The sequence below is a fragment of the Pteronotus mesoamericanus genome, unplaced genomic scaffold (assembly GCF_021234165.1).
Source record: "Pteronotus mesoamericanus isolate MK-2021 breed Mesoamerican mustached bat unplaced genomic scaffold, CSHL_Meso_final contig_33, whole genome shotgun sequence".
Taxonomy (NCBI): Eukaryota; Metazoa; Chordata; class Mammalia; order Chiroptera; family Mormoopidae; genus Pteronotus; species Pteronotus mesoamericanus.
Window position 1 is genome coordinate 137,990 of NW_026555135.1, and position 19,964 is coordinate 157,953.

General features: G+C 36.3%; 1 protein-coding gene across 6 annotated transcripts in view; it reads left to right on the plus strand.

Moving 5' to 3' along the window:
• The window catches only part of LOC129072709 (nuclear pore complex protein Nup98-Nup96), a 104,135-nt gene that overhangs the window by 46,051 nt on the left and 38,120 nt on the right, over positions 1-19,964 (plus strand). For 4 of the 6 annotated variants that reach the window (XM_054576195.1, XM_054576196.1, XM_054576197.1 and 1 more), the window contains exons 12-15: positions 1,618-1,758; positions 7,793-7,926; positions 10,873-11,060; positions 16,491-16,607. In XM_054576195.1, the coding sequence (XP_054432170.1) occupies positions 1,618-1,758; positions 7,793-7,926; positions 10,873-11,060; positions 16,491-16,607 (580 nt within the window). The remainder of the gene's footprint in view (positions 1-1,617; positions 1,759-7,792; positions 7,927-10,872; positions 11,061-16,490; positions 16,608-19,964) is intronic. The other 2 variants (XM_054576199.1, XM_054576200.1) reach the window with 1 other exon arrangement.

Consider the following 19,964-nt stretch of genomic DNA (forward strand, 5'->3'; position numbering starts at 1 on the left):
ACTTTTTGAGGAGGGGAGGATGGAAGTCACTTTTTTTTTTTAATGTAAAAAAATTTATTTATTTTTAGAAATGGGAGGGAGGGAGAAAGAAAGGGAACGAAACATCGACCAGTTGCCTTTTGCACACCTGCATGCCCCCAGCTGGGGACCAGGTCTGCAACCCAGGCATGTGTCCTGACCAGGAACAAACCAGCAACATTTCAATTTGTAGGCCGATGCTCAGTCTGGTGAGCCACACCAGCCAAGGCTGGAAATCTTTTAAATGATTTATGTCAGTATCATATTCTAAATAAATGAATTCTCCCTGTTTTATACTTTAAAAATCACTGCTGACATAAGTAAGAATCATTAGGCATTAAAACGTTACAAGTGTAGCCCTGACCTGTGTGGCCCAGTCTGTTGAGTGCCGACCTGCGAACCACAGGGTCTCTGGTTCAGTTCCCAAGTAGGGAGAGCACATGCCTGGGTTGCTGGATTGTGGGCTGGATCTCCATTTGGAGGCATGTGAGAGGCAACCAATAAATGTTTCTCTCCCTCTTTCTCCCTTCCCCTCTCTCTGAAAAAATAAAATAAAATCTTTAAACAACAACAACAACCCAAAAAAAAACCATTACAAGTTCCTGCAGTGGGTTTCCCTCTGGTTAAAATAAGTTCTTATTCCATCCAAGCTAATTCATGCTGAGACTTGATTCTCTTTGGTAACTATATCACAAGTCATTTAGCTATTATAAAATAAAAAGTCTAAAGTAGTTTTCATGAGATGAAATACTTGAAAGTGTTACTATTTTTATTCAAAGAAAATATATTGGATTTGGTTTTCTGTAGTTTAGCTTTTAATAGTCAAAACAATGATATTGAGTATTTTGATTTGCAAGTATTTTTTAAATTGATTGTAAAGAGAGAGAGGAAGGAGAGAAAGATCACTTTGTTGTTCCACTTGTTTATACATTCATTAGTTGTTTTTTGTATGCCTTGGTTATGGATCAAACCCACAACCTTAGGATAGTGAGACTCTACTCTCACTGAGCTACCAGGCCAGGGCCTGATTTGCAAATATTAAGATTTAAGGAGAATTAACTATTTTTAATTCTTTAAAAAACCTGTTTTACTATGGAGTAGCAGTTAAGAGTCCAGATTGTATTTGTCAGATGCACTGAGGTTTGAACCCCAGTTTCACTTTTTCCTACATTTATGACATGGAGCTAATTACTAAACCTTCAGTTTTCTCATCTGTAAAATAGTTTCTGCTTCCAGGCTTATGGAGAGTAAAAGAGATGATACTACTTAATATTTAAAGAGTGTTAATATTTACCAGACATCTACTTGCTTAGCATGTATTTATTTACTTTAAATATTAGGATAAATAGCTAAGCCATGTGTTATCATCTCATTATAGTTGAGGAAGCAACACAGAGAGGTTCAATATTTTGCCTACCATATATGTAATGTACTCAGCACAGTGCCTGGCATATAGTTAGCATTTACTGTATTAGCTCTTGTTGAAATGAGTGATCATTATGAAGTTTCCAAATGTATTATGTTTTTAAGTAACTGACCTCTGGTACAACATTCAAAGGATCTTCTGTGGCGCATTTTTCTTTCCTCTTGTCTCCATAGCTCTTGGTGCTGGACAGGCATCTTTGTTTGGGAACAACCAACCTAAGATCGGAGGGCCTCTTGGTACAGGAGCCTTTGGGGCCCCTGGATTTAATACCACGACAGCCACTTTGGGCTTTGGAGCCCCCCAGGCCCCAGTAGGTAAGTGTCAGTCACTTTAGAAGGCTTTTCTCAGTTTATTTCTTGCTAATACTTAACTTGCTGACCTGATTTCCCACTTCACCTCTGTTCCACTCCTACCAAAGCAGTACACGGCAGACTTATGAATAATTATGTAGAGCAGAAGGACTTGTAAGCGATCCTGGACTTCCCTGCTTCCCCATTCTCAGACCTACTCACCCAAAGAAACCACTTCTGTTACAGCTTTAAATTCATCTGGTATATAATTAATTTCATGTCTCTGAATGATGTGCTTATATTGCTGTGTTTTGCTTTATTAAATATAAGTAAATTTAAATTGCTAACGATAGGTGAAAATTTAGCTCATTTATCACCTCTATGTTCTTTATTCGCTTCTTCCAATATAACTGTGTTTATTTACTAAATTTCCTGTTCAGTTTTGTCTGTTGAAGTGTTTTTCATGCTTCATTCATTTGAATACCCTTTCTCAGTTTTTGCAATACCTACCTGCCACTTTTATTATTTCTAATTCAAAATTAACTTACTTTTTAACTTAAATATCTTTTTAAAGAAAATTATGTCCTACCAAAAAGGAAAAATTGATATCATCTGACATAAATAGAGCAAGATAGATAGGTAGAAAAGAAAGGAATTTAAATTCGTCTCCAGTACTATTATACTCCATGTACCACGTTTTGAGAAGCCTTTGCAGATTTAAGCTATGTCCTTACATACATTTTTTTCTTCTATCAAATGCAGGATAGTATTTCTTGACTCTTTGGTCAAATAAGAATATTAGTGTATTAATATCCTTCTTTACCCTTCTTTTTCCTCATTTCTTTGCCTCTTTTTACTTTTATATAGATGAAGTTGATAACACGTTCTATCTTAAATTATTACTGTCTTTTCTGTTTAAAGCATAAAAGTTGCAAATGAATGCATTTATTATACGTATGAAAACAAATGCTGCCCAGCCAAGTACACCTTTACCTTAGAGCTTTTCCTGGGATTTCTGATTCTTCTTTTTCCCTTTTATTGCCAGCCCTTATTGCCTTCCTAAAGTAGTCTAAATTCTTAAGGATGTTATCTAAATTCTTTTACCCTAGAATACTTGGTTCTTAGATCCCTAAGTCCTCTGCAGCAATATGAGCTCTGATTATTCCCTAGGCCTTCAGCATTGCTTGTCGATGTTCCTTTCAAGTCTTTTAGTGGGAACTGCTGTGTCCTGAATATAGAGTTTTCCTCTTTTTTCCCCCGAGTTTTCTGGAATGTATTTTCAAGTGTATATGAAAGGTAAACTTTGGCCACTTACAGATCTAAAAATATCTTCCTTCATTTCTCACACTTTAATGTTAAGGAGTTCTGGTATGAAAATAATTCACTCTCAGAACTTTTACTGTATTCCTTCTTGTATTAACCATTACTAATGAGACTTGTAATGTCTTCCTGATTCTTGAAACTTGTTCCCCCTACTCCCACAAACATTTAGGATTGTCCCTTTGTCCTGAAATACAAGGATCTGCTTAGATCTTTTCTATCATAAATGCTTGGACTTTTTTTGGCGGGGGGGCAGTAGCTGTGTTTCTACTTTTTAGATTTTTGGTTCTCTTCTAAATCATCACCTTTTGTATTTAAATTTTTATTTTTAATGTATAAGAATTTTTCTTGTTCTCTGAAAGTTTATTTAAGCATCTGGTTCTTAGATGCAGTTTTTTATTGAAACTCTGAATTTGTTCATTGGCATTAAATTTATTTTAAAGGTTTTATTTATTTATTTTGAGAGAAAGGGGAAGGGAGGGAGAAAGAGAGAAACATCAAGGTATGGTTGTCTCTTGCGCACCCCCTTCTGGGGACCTGGCTCACAACTCAGGCATGTGCTCTGACAGAGAATTGAACTGGCAACCCTTTGGTTTGCAGGCTGGCACTCAATCCACTGAGCCACACCAGCCGGGCTGAATTTGTTAATTGTCATTATTATTATTATTTTTAATGGTAACACTGATTCTGATGTTTGCATAGGTTCTTCTGTTCCTTAAATTTTCAGGATTATGTTTGTTTTGTTTTGATCTTACTCTTTAATGCATGGTGACATTTTCCATTTATATTTAGGAATAATAGAATAAAAGGCTCACTGGCTATTTGTATACCAGTTGGTTCCATTTTAAGCTAACTAGTCCAGGAACCAGTTATTATCCAATGTCAGCTCTGGGATGATGCAAGCACCCAAACTAGTTGCTCTTGTTATTTGCACAGTTACCTTGGTTTCATCAGAGGCACACACTCTGCTATTTTTAGCCTATCTGTTGAGCACCAGGGATTAGGATCCAGATGACAGTGTCCTTGTTTTGCATGTACAATTTGCATTGATTATTCTCTCCTATTTTCAGTCACACTTCATCAAAGCTGATATTCTTGAATCCCTAACCTTTCAGAGATTCTCAAAGGCAGATATAGCTTTGTTTTTTATCGTAATCCTCTATTCATTTGCTACTTTCCCATTCTTTGTAATTATGGGTTATATCGATGTATTTTAATATTTTTAACCATAGATTTTATTTAGGTCTTTGGAAGGATTGGAGGTGAATTAGGATTCCAGTTGACCTCTTTTGAGTATTAAAATAAGCTATATCATTAAAAATGATATTTTCATTTTATTTCCCTTACTTTTGGTTTTCAGTGGGAAGTGGTAGCATAAATATTGTAACCTGCCATTTTTACTTGGAAAGTTTTCTGAATGGCTTTTAATAATCTCATCTATTTTTAATTTTTTTTTCAATTACAGTTTACATTCAATATAATTTCGTATTAGTTTCAGATATACAGCATAGTGTTTAGACAGTCATATACTTTACAAACTGTTCCTCTTGGTAGTTCCAGTTCCCATCTGGCATCATACGTAGTTATTACAATGTTATTAACTGTATTCCCTATGCTGTACTTTACATCCCCATGACACTTTTGTAACTACCATTATGTATTTTTCACTCCTTTTTACCTTTTTCAGTCAGTCCCCAAAACTCCCTCTCCCTCTGGCAACCATAAATTTGTTCTCTGTATTCCAGCTTTTTTCAAAGTCCATTAAAAAGTTCCGACCAAAAAATTTAGTATTACAGTTGCATAATTAGTGTTACTGCCCATTTAAAAGTACTTGTATTGACCTTTTTTATTTTAATTTTTAAAATTTTACTTATTTTCAAAGTGAGGGGAAGACAGGGAGAGAAACACAGATGTGCGGGAGAAACATCAGTCGGTTGCCTCTCTGTGTGCCCCCAACTGGCAACCCAAACAGGCATATGCCTTGACAGGGAATTGAACCTGCGATCTTTCACTTTGAGGGACGATGGACAGTCCACTGAGCCATACCAGTCAGGGCTGTCCTGACTTTTAGAATGTACATTTTTGCATCACAGAATCTTAGAAGGTGCTTTATGTCAGTCATTCCCTACTGTGGGAGTCCTTTACTTACTTTAAAAACCTCAGTTCAGGTGCCTTTCTTACAGATCATTCTACTCTATTCTTTTGTTCAGGTTGTTTAAGTACCCTGGCTGGTGTGGCTCAGTGGATTGAGTACCAGCCTGCGAACCAAAGGTCACTGGTTCGATTCTCAATCAGGGCAAATGCCTAGGTTGCGGGTCAGGTCCCCAGCAGTGGGCGCACGAGAAGCAACCACACATTAATGTTTCTCTCCCTCTCTTTTCCATCCCTTCCCCTCTAAAAATAAATAAATAAAATCTTTTCTTAAAAAATACCTGCCTTCATAGTATTTTACCCAGTGGTTCCACTTTTACCTCCTAAAGCTAAGCAAAACAGCCTGCTACAATTTCTTTGCAGAACCTTATTGTCTTTGTCTTTCTTCCAGATAAAGTATCATTAGCTGCTTCTGTTCTCAGAAGAGTTAATTTTTAAACATTTTCCTGTTATTTTAATCATTTGATCATAGTGCAGTTTTTTGATGTTTCAAATAATTGCAATCAGAATTGGATATAACACCAGTGATAGCTTAACTAATGCTTATGTTTCCTTATTCTCTTACCTTATTTTTGCTAATGTGAAAGCTCTTTTTTTCCTGTATTTTTAAATAATAGAGTTAACATAGAAAAGACTTTATACTTAAACATAAGAAAAATAAAAACATACTCACATGTTTTTCTAATTATGTTTGGGTTTTTAATGGAAGCTTTCATTCTTCTGCGCAAGTTCAGGTGGGGTTACTTATACTTATTACACGATGGGATTAGCTGGTACGAGTCAGCCTTTTAATGGGTAACTGACTGTGAAGTAGCAAACTGACCAGTGAATATTCTTCTTTAAAAATATTCAGGTTCTCTTGAGTCATCTTGAATAGTCCACAGACACTACTAATACTTTGTGCCACTGCGTACACAAAACATACTTTGCAACATTATTTTTATCACTTATAGTCTTAAAATGGGTTCAAGAACTTTTCTGAATGCAGGTGATATACTATATGTTTTTTAATTTTTTTTTTTTTTTTTTTGGAGAGAGGGGGAAAGGAGGAGGGAAATGAGAGAAAACATTGATTTGTTCCCTCTGGTAAACGCCCTGACTGGGGACTGAACCTGCAACCCAGACATGTTATGTTCCCTGACTGAGAATTGAACTAGCGACCTATTGCATTGTGGTACAACTGAGCCACACTGGTCCGGGTACTGTATGCTCTTTAAACTGACATCTCCTTTGGATTTCACAATCCTGAGCAAATTTGCACTTGCACTAAATATCAGCCTACAGTGTGTTAGTATTTAATGAATACATTTGATTTTTACGAAAGCTTAATTTGACTCAGGTGGAACTACCCCTTTGTCACAAATTTAGTTTCAGCTGTCTATTCTGGGTTTCTTGTTGCTGCTGCTGCTGTTGTGTTTTTTCTTCCTATTGTGAATATTAAACATTTCAGAATGTTTTGTTTATGGCACTCCTTTAATGTATACTGTCTTATATTTTAGCTTCAACCTTAGCCTTAGTTTATAAAGGAAAAAAAGTATCTCTCTAAAATGACTTAAGTGTGATTTGATTTTTTTAGCAATCTTTTTGGAAATATTTATCTTGCAAAGAGGTTTCTTCATCAGTCAAGGTACAATGCAGATAATGTGGGGTTCTTTTTTCTTTTTACTGTGTACAGTTGTAGATCATTGTTCTTTGTGTTTCTTAAATTCTCTGATGACCTGTTCTTACACTTTGAAAGAAAATTAGACTAATTAGGTGACTTTTATTCCTTTCAATTTTTACTTGAATATAATATGTGTGATAAGTATAAATAATAAACCTTTAAGGGCACCTTAACAGCTGTTTTCATATTTTTGTATGCCGCTGCCTTCCTCTATATTCTCAATATATATAATATTTTTTATTCTGGGGTGTGTACTTATTAAAGCAAATCAAAGATACTTTCTTGTGTCTACAATGAAACACACTGTAATTATTTTTAGTAACTACTTAAACTGCCATGTTGATGTATCATGATTTTTACAACTGTTAATGTTTGACATAGGTTGTTTCCAGTTCTTGGCTGTTAAATATAGTGTTCAGTGAACACTTACATTTTTCTTTATTTTGTTTTTAGTTTAATTAAATCATTGGGTTAATTTCCATGCTTGAAATTATTACTTTGAAAACTGTAAAAATAGTGTGTGCTCTATATACTGTCATATTGTTTCTTTTAAACAGACTAAACTACTTTGTAATGTTTTTAAAGTCAAAGACTAATATAACTGTGTCACTGATAGATAATGAGTTAGGCATAAAAATATTTCAAGGTTGTTTTAATTTACATATCATTGGTTAATAATAATGATGAACACCTAAGTAGAATTTATGTTGTCTCTTATGCAGTGCCTCTTCATATCTTTGACTCATTCCTTTATTTGATTGTTGATTTCTTCACAGTTTTCTCCCCTGCTCCCCACCAGTAATGCCATTGTAATTCTGAACATTTTGAAGACCACATCTTCAAAAAGATTTTTGAGTTCTCTTGCTATAAATGCACTGGATCTTTGGACTGACATCTTGCTTTTTCTTTTCTTTTTATAAAAAGCTTTGACAGATCCAAATGCTTCTGCTGCGCAGCAGGCTGTTCTCCAACAGCACATCAACAGTCTAACATACTCACCTTTTGGAGACTCCCCTCTCTTCCGGAATCCCATGTCAGACCCTAAGAAGAAAGAAGAGGTAAATTTAAGGATTCTTATTCTCAGAGAGGATAAACTAAATGTGCAGATTGTAATTTCTAATGTACAAAGCCTAAGCAAAGTTAGGTGTAATTAATTTTTTAAGACACATTTATTTATGCTTTTCACTAGGTCAGAGGATAAATTATTTTTGCTGTTGAAAGGTAGCATAACAAACATTGAAATGAGCACTGGTCTAGATGTGGGGGCTGTGCCTTTTTTTTTTTTTTTAAGATTTTATTTATTTTTAGAGAGGGGAAGGAAGGGAGAAAGAGGGAGAAACAACATCAATGTGCAGGAGACCTATCAATTGGTTGCCTCTTGGATGCCCCCACCTGGGGACCTGGCCTACAGTCCAGGCATGTGCCCTGACTGGGAATCAAACTGGCACCCTTTTGGTTCACAGGCTGGCACTCAACCAACTGAGCCACACCAGCCAGGACAAGGGCTGTGACTTTTTAACAGCTCTGAAATAAGGCAGGTATTTTATAGTTCAGCAAACTAAGGCTCAGCTCCAAGAGATTCATTTTCCTAAAATTATAATGTTCTTAAATGGCAAATCAAAATCTTTTGTCCTGATTTCTGCATAGCTTTGTCTTAGTCTTTATGCTCTAATGGCATAGAAATGAACTTCTGCCCACTGTGTCATTAAAAGCATAGTGTTCGGTCTGTTTTTTGTTATTGTTTGTTTACTTGAATTTATTGGGGTGACATTGGCTAATAAAATTATGTGGGTTTCAAGTATACAATTCTATAATACATCATCTGTATATTGTATTGTGTGTTTACAACCCCAAAGTCAAGTCTCCTTCCATCGCCATTTATCCCCCCTTCACTCTTCTACCAACCCCTCCACTGCCCACCCCCTGCCTGCCACCTTTCCCTCTGGTAATCACCATGCATGTGTCTATGGGTGTTTAGAGGTGTTTTTGTTTTGCGTATGTGTGTGTTTTTTGCTTAATCCCTTCACCTTTTTTCATCCAGCCTCCCAACCCCCCTCTCCTCTCACAGCTATCATGAGTCTGCTTCCTTATATATATATATATATATATATATATATATATATATATGTCTGTTTCTATTTTGTTTGTTTATGTTGTTCATTAGATCCCATGTATAAGTAAAATCATATGGTATCTATCTTTCACTGACTGGCTTATTTCACTTATTATACTGTACAGGTCCATCTATGATGTCGCTAAAGCTAAGATGTCCTTTTCTTGGCTGAGTCCATTGTGTAAATGTACTACAACAGCATTTACCCACTCATCTACTGAGAGGCACTTGGGTTGCTTCTGAATCTTGGCTATTGCAGATAGTGCTGCAGTGTACATATGGGTGCAAAGTCTTTGGTCTCTTTAATCCTTGCTTTACCACTTACAGTGTGTGAGACATTGGGCATGTTTCTCTGCCTCTCTGAGTCTGTTTCTTCATCTATAAATGGGTATAGTAATATATATAATAATATAGAGAGGAGCCCATCTGCTCATGAATGAATGGATAAACAAAATTTTGTATTTCTATACAGTGGAATATCATTCAGCCATAAAAAGAAATGAAATACTGATACTATATAGTAGATACTAATAGTACTATACTGTGGATGAACTTTCAAAAATAATTAGGCTAGGTGAAAGATGCAGTGTAACACAAAAAAGCTTAATCATTCCATTTATGTAAAATGTTTATAATAGGCAAGTCCATAGAGTCAAAAATTCTTGTTTGCTAAGGGATAAGGGTAAGAATTCAGAAGAATGGGGTTTCTTTTTGGAATGAAGGAAATGTTCTGGCTTTAGGTAGCAGTAATGGTTGCATAACCTTGTAAATACAATAAAAAGCGCTCAATTGTATGCATTAAAATGGTGACTTTTATGTGAATCTTAATAAAAAATTAAAATGTGATAGAGGGAAGAGCATAGATTCTAGAGTGAGTTTGGTAACACTTCAGAAGAGGTAACAATTAACTCTGTGTATGTACATAGAATTTGGTAGTCTAGGTTAAGACATTTCCAGAAAAGGCACAGAATTGTAAAAAATTACAAAGAGATCTCAGAAGGTTCATTTTTACTGAACTCTTAACAGTCTGCATTTTTAAGAGAAGAATAAATTGATATGTTTTGTATGTTAGACATTGTTGTTTCAGTGGTGTATACTATATCTGTAGTTTACTATTAGAGGAAACAAAAGTCCTAACATCCTGAACATGCTATAGAAACATGGTAAAGGTGCCATCAGAATCAACCTGGAGTCTTAATTTAGTTGTGTGTTTCCTCCAGTAACTTACAGTTTTCTCAAAAATCAGGGAAAGTAATTTTATTATTTTTATTCCCAGTACTTGGTGTTTGATTCATGGTGATTATCAGTGTTTGTGAAATGATGGATAAATGCAAGCTAGTAATCTGTTTTTGGGGAGTGATTTGGATTACATAACAGTTGAATATTAATTCACAGCTGTGTGTCAGTTTTTCTTGAAGCATACAATTTTTATTTAATTGAAAAATAATTTTCTTGTAATTTTTTTGATACAATGTTTTCTTAAAATGACTAAGTATTGTCATTCTTGTTTTAGAAAAATGCTGTAAGCTCTTTTGTAAGATAAAGAGAAATGCACAAATTATATTAATAATATGTTAGTACATTTTGACTTACAAAGCACTTCAAATGCAGTATCTCAGTTACATTTTAAAACAAGTCAGACATATACTTGAAATGGGGGCTGGCAAGATAAGTAAAAGTCAATGATAGAGAAATAAAAACAGTTTCACTAGCATTCACACTGTACAACATTAGGTGTTGATAATCCTTGTTTTCTGGAATCCAAGGCTTCCAGAGGTGTCTAGTGGGTGAATGGCAGAGGTGAGGCTTGCACTCTGGTCTTCTGATTTTTAAGGCCAAAATTATACATTTGAGTTACACTAGAACTTGTCATGATACTTTTGTCTTTCAGAGATTGAAACCAACAAATCCAGCAGCCCAGAAGGCTCTCACTACACCCACTCATTATAAACTGACACCCCGCCCTGCCACCAGAGTTCGACCAAAGGCTTTACAAACAACAGGCACGGCCAAGTCACAGCTCTTTGACGGACTGGATGATGATGAACCATCCTTAGCCAATGGAGCATTCATGCCCAAGTGAGTTTATTTTTGTTTAAATAAATTAAGTGTAAAATACAGGGTGGGACAAAAGTAGGTTTATAGTTTTGAGAACACAAAACAGATTCTTGTATTGTTGCTTATTAATTACTGTATTATTTTCCACACAAACAACTGTAAATCTACTTTTGCCCTACTCTGTATTAATATGAACTAAATATGAAGTGCTATGTAATTGTTTATTTAAATATATTACAGTGTTACACAGTTATTTTTTTTTATTTAAAATATAGAATATCACAGAATGAAACTCCTTTCCTTAAAAATATGGTGGGATGCTGCTTGAGAAAAGATGGAAAGTACAATTTTATACATTTCTTAGACTAGCATTAGATTATTTTGAAGGCAGGGACCTAGCCACTTTTTAAGGATAACAGTTAACATAAAAATATTTTAATTAATATGCTTTTAAGTTTTACATATACATGTTTTTTTGTTTTGTTTTTGAGGTTAGTGCTTACATAATTTTAAGCAGAAGACACTTTTTTCTTACAGTGCAAACTGGCCAAACTGATTAAGAAGAATCTCTATATAATTTTGACTCCCATAAATACAGCTACTGACTCAATAATAAGATAATTATACAGAAAAACTCATGAAGTTTATAGAAGATTCTAGTTGATGGTAAACAGAAATTACACTTAAATTATGTATTAGAGCAAATATGCCCTAGAGAATTGATATATGCATAGAAAAAAACCTGAAGAAAAATACATACTAAACTCTTAATAGTTAACATCTGAAAACACAACCTCACGGCATTTTATTTCTGGGTTGTATGTTTTTCTAGTTACATAGTTAGACATACACACATACACAGGCTGCAAGTACTTTTCTAATCAGAAAAAGTTTTTTAGGGAGTGGGCTTTGGAGAAAAGGTAGGAAATCACCACTTGCAGTTCTTTGTCTATGAATGATGTTAAAAAAATTTACTACTACTTTCTTTCCATAAAAATATGGTGGGACGCTGCTTCAGAAAAGATGGAAAGTCCAGTTTTACACATTTCTTAGAATAACATTAGATTATTTTGAAGGCCGAGGCTGTATTCCTGCTTATGTCCCTGCATTTAGCCAATTGTTAGGCACACAGTTGTTGAAAGGGGCTTGGATTCGTCATTCCAACTGTCTTTCAGGACAGTTTCACCTGATATCCTTAGGGTTTGCAAGTATGATATACAAATAGAAAAGATTCGAGTGGGAAAGTACACATTTTGCTATTAACACATTCTGTACTGCTCACAAGTTCCCTCATGTTTTGTACGCCATCTGTTAACGACCGCTCACGAGTTTTCTCATTTTTCACGCGCCATCTGTTATGGACTTTAGATGTCAACACACTGTCTTGTCCACATCGAATGAAGCGATCTCATTGGTGGAAACCGTGCAGGTCAATCTACGAAAAACTATATAATTGCACGAACCCATAAAGCATTGCAGTTACATTGTATTTTGGTCATTTGACCCTGGCATATGTCTTAGAGATTTCTATGCGGTATGCAATGTGTTTAATACCATGCTTCCTTCTTTGCTTCTACTTCCATGGTGTCGCTCTCAGCAGTCTTTTTTTTTTTTTTAATTGTATCCCATGTACTGTACTCCACATCCTGTGACTATTCTGTAACTGCCAATGGGCCCAGGTAATATTTGATAACTTCCTTTTTTGGTAGGATTCAATATGTAAAACTTTGTCCAGGATTTTTGCCTTCTGTATTCATGACTTAGATTAGTTGAATGTTTCTTTCTTAAAATATCATCTAGTTTTGGTATAAAGGTTATCCTGATAAACAAACTGGGTAATATTTCCTCTTCCTCTTTTCTGGAAGAGTGTGTGTAAGATAAGATAGGCTTTTTTTTTGTTTGTTTAGTTTTGGTTTGGTTTTTTTCATTGAATGTTAGGTACTGGTAAAGATACATGAGCCTGAAGTAGTATTTGCATTGGTGGTGGTGGTGGTGGTGTTAATTTATTTAAAAGTTATAGGACTGTTCACATTTTTTCATTTTGGTAGAATCTGTAGGGCTATCCCCATTTTGATTCCTGACATGGGTGTGTGTATGTGCATGTGCATGCACGCACCTGCATGCCTGTGACTTTTCTTCTTCTCAATCTCCGGTCAGGGATCTGCCCATTTTATTGGTAATTTAAAAGAACTAAGTTCTGTGATTATTGATGCTCTCTTTTCTGTGATCGTTTACTACTTCATTAATGGCCCAACATCTGGTTATAAATGTTCCAGGTGTTTTTGAAAAGAATGATTTTATCATTGTTAGGTCTGGCCTGCTAATCACTTAGGTCTTTATCCACACCTGTTTTGGAGGAGGGGGTTGGAATTTTTTTTTTAAAATATATTTTTAGAAAGGAGAAAAGGGGGGGGGGAGAGAGAGAGAGAGAAACATTGATGTGTGAGAGATACATCGATCAGTTGCCTCACACCCCCAACTAGGGACCAGGATTGCAACCCAGGGACGTGCTCTGACTGGGAATCGAACCAATGACCCTATGTCTCATAAGCCAGCACTCAATCCACTGAGCCACACCAGCCAGGGCTGGATTTTTTTTTTTTTTTTAAAGATTTTATTTTCTTATTTTTAGAGAGAGGGGAAGAGGAGTAGAAAGAAGGAGAGAAACATCTGTGCAAGTTGCCTCTCTCATGGGCCCCAATTGGGACCAGATCTACAATCTGGGCATGTGCCATGAGCGGGAATAGAACTGGCAACTTTTCGCTTGTGGCATGATGCCCAGCCAACTGAGCCACACTGTGCTCAGTGTGGTCAGGGCTGGTTTGGATGTTTTATATTCTTAACTTCCAATATCACAAAAAGATATGAACTCATCTGAAGTTTTCCTAAATGAATCCATTTTAATATTTAATAGCCTTTACAATGTTGTATAACAATTAACACCACTATTTCCAGGACTACTTCATCATTCCAAACAGAAACTGTGTACCTATTATGCAATAATTCCCTACTTTTTCCTTTCCTTAGTTCCTGTAAACCCATATATTACTTTCTGTCTGTATGAATTTGCCCATTTTAGATAACTCATTACAATCACACAATATTCTTTCACATCTGGATTGTTTTACTTGGCATAATGTTTTTAAGGTCCATTGTGTTGTAGCAGGTATCAGAACATCATTTCTTTTCAAGGCTGTTCCATTGTATGGATATACCACTTGTTTACCCATTCATGTGTTGATGGACACATGTGTTGTTTTCACATTTGAGCTATGTGAATAGTGCTGCTATGAACGTGGTGTACAATTATCTGTTTGAGTCCCTGTTTTGAAATCTTTAGGGTATATACCTAGGTTGGAATTATTTATGGTCATATATTAATTCTATATTTAACCTTTGGAGAAACTTTCAAACTGTTTTCCACAGCAGCTGCACTGTTTTACAGTCCCACCAGCACTATACAGTGTTTCAGTTTTCTTCATGTCCTTGTCAAGCACTTATTTTCTGTTTTGCTTGCTTTTTTTGTAATTGCCATCGTAGTGGGTATGAAGTGGTATCTCTTGCTTTTTATTTGCATTTTCTTTATGACTAATGATGTTGAGCATCCTACTCTATGCCTATAGGCCATTTATCTTTGAAGATGTAGCTTGTTTCCTTTTGTGTCCTTTTTAAAATTATTTTGTCATTTATTTTCACAACTGGCAGTAATTCGAGTTCAAGTATGATGATACTAACCTTCACAAAAGATTTTTTTTAATGAAATTTGCTTATAGAAATGAGTCAAAGCTGAACATGTGACCATGTACTTTTACTTTCAGTTTTCTCTTAACTTCAGGGGTAGAGACTTCCCAGGTCCCAACACAAAATGAGTGACATTCACTGGTGTCCCCACACCCTTAGTAGCTCTGGACTCCAGTCTCTGTCTCCTTAATCCCATAAGACAATCAAAAGTGTCCTGTCAGCCTCTTAGCCTTCCCCTTCAAGTCAGAAAAGTCCTCTCAGGCCAAAAACAACTCTGAAGTACCAGACACCTCCCTACGCCACTGTCCCCTTACAAGTTGCTAGTTCAGTCATTTTTTTACAACTTGTTGGCTCTCAGTGCCTACACAGAGTTTCACCTTTTCCAATTATCCTCCCTAAGAAGATTAGTTTGCATTACTTAGTCTGCCATTAATAGGCAGGCAAGTTTCAGTTTAGTTTTCATGTAGATAACAGTTCTTCATTTCAAGTGCCTGTTTCATTGGCTTGTTTAATAATATCATTACAATGAGTATAACAAGCCTACACAGGTTTGGAACAGACACTACTGACATTTATTACCATGTAACTCATTTGAGTCTAGAAGGAAATATACAAGTTTTCTGTTACTTACAGTTTTGTTTTGTTTTGTGTTAAGAGGGAATGAAGCACATTAATTAATCCCGTGAGTTTCAGTGAAAGTTAATTAAGATCTCTTCTATTGGTTCTTCTACTTGAAGCCCATATACTTTGGAAGTTCTTGCCTTAAGTAAATCTGCTATATGTGAACCCAAATTTTTAGATATTTGTGATCATTTGCATCTTTGGATATCAAGATTTCTTATTCCTACTGCTTTCTTGTCATCTTTTCTTAAAAATCTTTCTGTCATGGCCAGTGTGGCTTAGTAGCGGGGAGCGTTGTCCAGTAACCAAAAGGTGAAAGTGTCTCTCATTTAGTCAAAAAAGTATCTGTTTATCCACTTTCTTCAGGGCAGCATGCCAAGTTTTATGGGATGAGACAGCTGTGAATCCCTAGTGCCAAAAGAAGGAAGCCCAGACTGGCGTGGCTCACTAGGTTAGGTGTCTCCCTGAAAACTGAAAAGTTGCAGGTTTGATTCCCAGTAGAGCACATGCCTGGGCTGCTGGCCACGTTCCTGGTTGGGGGCTGTGAGAGGTGACCAGTTGATGTTTCTCTCCCTCTCTTTTCACCCTCTTGCTGTTGGTAGATGATAGGTAGGTAGGTAGGTAGGTAGATAGATAGATAGATAGATAGATAGATAGATAGATAGATAGATAGATGTGTGTATATAATCTTTCCTTTAAAAAAACAAGATGGAAAATGTTTAAAGAGAAAAGACATGTAGAGAAATAATTGAAATTTAAGACATAGTATAATGAGTGAACTGTTTGGATAAAGTGCTCAGTGGTTCAGAGAACCATGAACTAATATTTTCTAGGGGGAATTCCTACTTTGTTTTGGATGTGATTAGGTTTATTCTTTTAAATATCGGAGTGCAGTATATTTCGTACCTTATGTTCTGGTCATGTACTCATAGAAATAGTTTGTGATTTGAACTTGTTAGGTCATTTTTAGATAATACAAGAATTGAACAAGAGTGTCCTTTTTCGACTCCAATTTTTAAGATAATGTCTATGATGTGACTATGCGTGCCTGAAGTGTTTTTTTCTTTTTCTTTTGGTCTCTGTTTATAGGAAGAGCATTAAGAAGTTGGTTTTGAAAAACCTTAACAATAGCAATCTCTTCTCTCCTGTTAATCGTGAATCAGAAGATCTAGCCTCACCATCTGATTATCCAGAAAATGGAGAGAGGTAAACTGAATTCTGTTTTGGGTTGTTTCTGGTAAAGTACCCTATTCTCATTCGGAAAAGATTCTGAGCTAAAATTTATTTATTCTATGAAAATTTATGAAGTTTGGCAAATGTTACGTAGGAGTATTAATAGCTGATCAGCACCTAGAAACTAAGTCATGTTTTTGCTTTTTGAGCACTTTAGACCTTAAAATTATTGCAGTTCTTCTCATTTAATTCTGCAGAACTCTTTTGGTATCCATGTATTTTATTTTGAACAGGATTACCATTAATTTGACATTTACCTCCCTTAAAATGGAAATTTGTGATAAGTGTTGGAGTGATAGTCATTGTAGCCAAGCCAAAGCAAAATAGTGTGGAAGTATATAAAATGTATAAAGGAGGCAGTGGAAGTACATACACTAATCTTATTAGTGTGGTATACATTTTACAGTTTAGAAATTTGTTTATAAGCATATTCTTATAGATGAACATTGTAGAGGTTATACATGGATATATCATGGATACATGAATGATATATATTCTGTAACATGCTTTTTTCAATTTATTTTATTATAAATGCCATTGCATATCAGCATTACTATATCTGTACCCTCTTTTTTAATGACTATAGCTATTTGTGAATCTAAGATAATTCAGTCAGTCCTCTGTTGGAGGACATTTAGGTTATTTGATATTCCCATATTTGAAATAATGATACAGTGAAAAATACCTGTGTGTGTGTGTATTTACATACACACACGTATGTGTATGTGTGTCTATATATCTTCACTCCTGTGTTTTCTCTTTGGATAAAATTTTAGTTTGAATCTTTTCATTAATGAAGTACTAGTACTTTGCTGATGATAATATTAAAATCTGAAATTTTTTTCAATTTTTATTTTTTAATTATATTTTATTGATTATGCTATTAGAGTTGTCCTGATTTTTTTCCCCATTTTCCCCCCTGCACTCAGCACCAGCCATTTCCTCAGGCAATCCCCCCCACGATTATTCATTTCTGTGGGTCAAGTGTGTAAATTTTTGGCTGCTCTATTTCCTACTCTGTACTTTACATCCCCGTGGCTATTCTGGCACCTTAGACCACTTAGTCATCCTGACACCCTCCCATGGCTATTCTGTAACGACCTATTTGTACTTCTTAATCCCCTCAACTCTTCATCCATTCCCCTCCCATCTGGCAACCATCATAATGCTCTCCGTATCCATGACTCTGTCTCTGTTCTTGTTTGTTTAGTTTGTTTTTTAGATTCAATTGTTGAGATGTATTATTTTGCCATTTTATTGTTCATACTTTTGATCATCTTTTTCTTAAGTCCTTTTGACATTTCATATAATAATGGTTTGGTGATGATGAACTTCTTTAGTTTTTTTCTTCTCTGGAAAACTCTTTATCTGTCCTTCTATTCTAAATGATAGCTTTCCTGGGTAGAGCAATCTTGTCTATAGGTCCCCACTTTTCATGACTTAGAATATTTCTTACCAATCCCTTCTAGTCTTCAGAGCTTCTTTTGAGAAATCAGCTGACAATCTTATGGGAACTACCCTGTAGGTAACTAACTTCTTTTCTCTTGCTGTTTTTAAGATTCTTTATCTTTAACTTTTGGCACTTTCATTATGATGTGTCTTGGGTCTCTTTGCATCCCTCTTGTTTGGGACTATCTGTGCTTCCTGAACTTGCATGTCTATTTCCTTCACCCAATCAGGGAAGTTTTCTTTCATTATTCTTTTCAAATAGATATCCAATTTCTTGCTCTTTCTCTTCTCCTTCCGGCACCCCTATGATGCAATTGTTTGACCTCTTGAAGTTATCTCAGGGGTTGCTTATTGCTAGTCTCATTTTTTTGGATTTGTTTTTCTTCTTATTCTGATTGGTTGTTTTCTTTTTGTTTTTGTTTTTTGTTACTTGGTTTTTGTTTTTGTTTTTGTTTGCTTTCTTATGTTCCATATCATTGATTTGATTCTCAGCTTTGTCCACTCTACTGTTGTTTTCCTGTAAATTCTTCTTTATTTCAATTAGTGTATCCTTTGCTTCTGAATAGATCTTTTTATGCTGTTGGGGTCCTCACTAAGTTCCGTGAGCATCCTTATAACCAGTGTTTTGAATACTGATTGCTTATCTCCGTTTTGTTTAGTTCTTTTTCCAGCGTTTTGATCTTGTCTTTCATTTGGGCCATGTTTCTTTGTCTTCTCATTTTGGCAGCCTTCCTGTATTTGTTTCTATGTAGTAGGTAGAACTGCTTTTTGACTCCATGTCTTAGTTGCATGGTTCAATGTAATAGGTGTTTTGTGGGGTCCAGTGGCACGGCCTCCCCTGTCACCGAAGCTATGTACTCAAAGTCTGTCCTTCGTGTGAGCCGAGCACACCCTCATCTTGTTGTTGAGCCTTGATTGCTGTTGGCAGATCAATGGGAGGGATTTATCCAGGTCAGTTAACTGCAAGGACCATGGACCACCAACCTCTGCCCTCTATGGAGGATTGGCTGTGTAGGTGGAGGATGGTGATGCTCCGACAAAGTCTGTAGCTCCCCACTGGGTGCACTTACCTTGGGGTTTCCTGGGTGTTGCAGGCCAGGGTCAGCCCCCACCTGTGTTTTGCCCCAGGCCACTCTACCTGAGCCATAAAGCAGTCTGAGATGGCTACAACTTGTGCTGGGCTTGGAGATTCCCAGGCAAAGCCAAACTGTGAATCTAGGCTGACTGCTGCTAGTCCTGGGCCTGGGGCTCACTGAGGCTGGCTGTTGCTTATTTGAGAGGATTTAGGAATTTGTGAAACATGAGCCAAGACCAGCCATTCATATGGAAAATTAGCTTGAGTGGGCCCTTAATTGGGTGGGGTGGTATCTCTCAGAGTCTCCAAGGCAGGTCATGCAGTGTTAGCCAGGTTAATGGAGGCTCAGAGATGGCACCAGCTTGCCGGCTCTGTTCGGGGAGGGTTTAGAAAAGGGACAATAGCCTCTGCTTTCCTTGATTCCAGACACTTGAGTTACTCCCTTTATGGCACTTGTATCTTTCAAAATGCTACCCCAGTGCTGGAGGTCAGAGGGAGTGAGTCTAGTAGATGAGTCTGTGTATGGGTTCTTTAAGAGGAACTGCTTTGGGCTCTAGCAGTTTCTTCCACTGACTCAATTCCTGCTGGTTTTTTTGCAGCCAGAAGTTGTGGGGATTTATCATCCTGGCACTGGAACCCTGGGGTGGGGGTCTGGTGTGGGGCTGGCACGCCTCATTCCTCACTCCTGAGATGTCCCTCCCAAATTTTTAACCACCACATGTGAGTGAGGGACCAGCCCATTCCTCATCTCTATCCCTCCTACTAGTCTGTATGGAAGTGGTTTCTTTAATTGTGTAGTAGTCAGA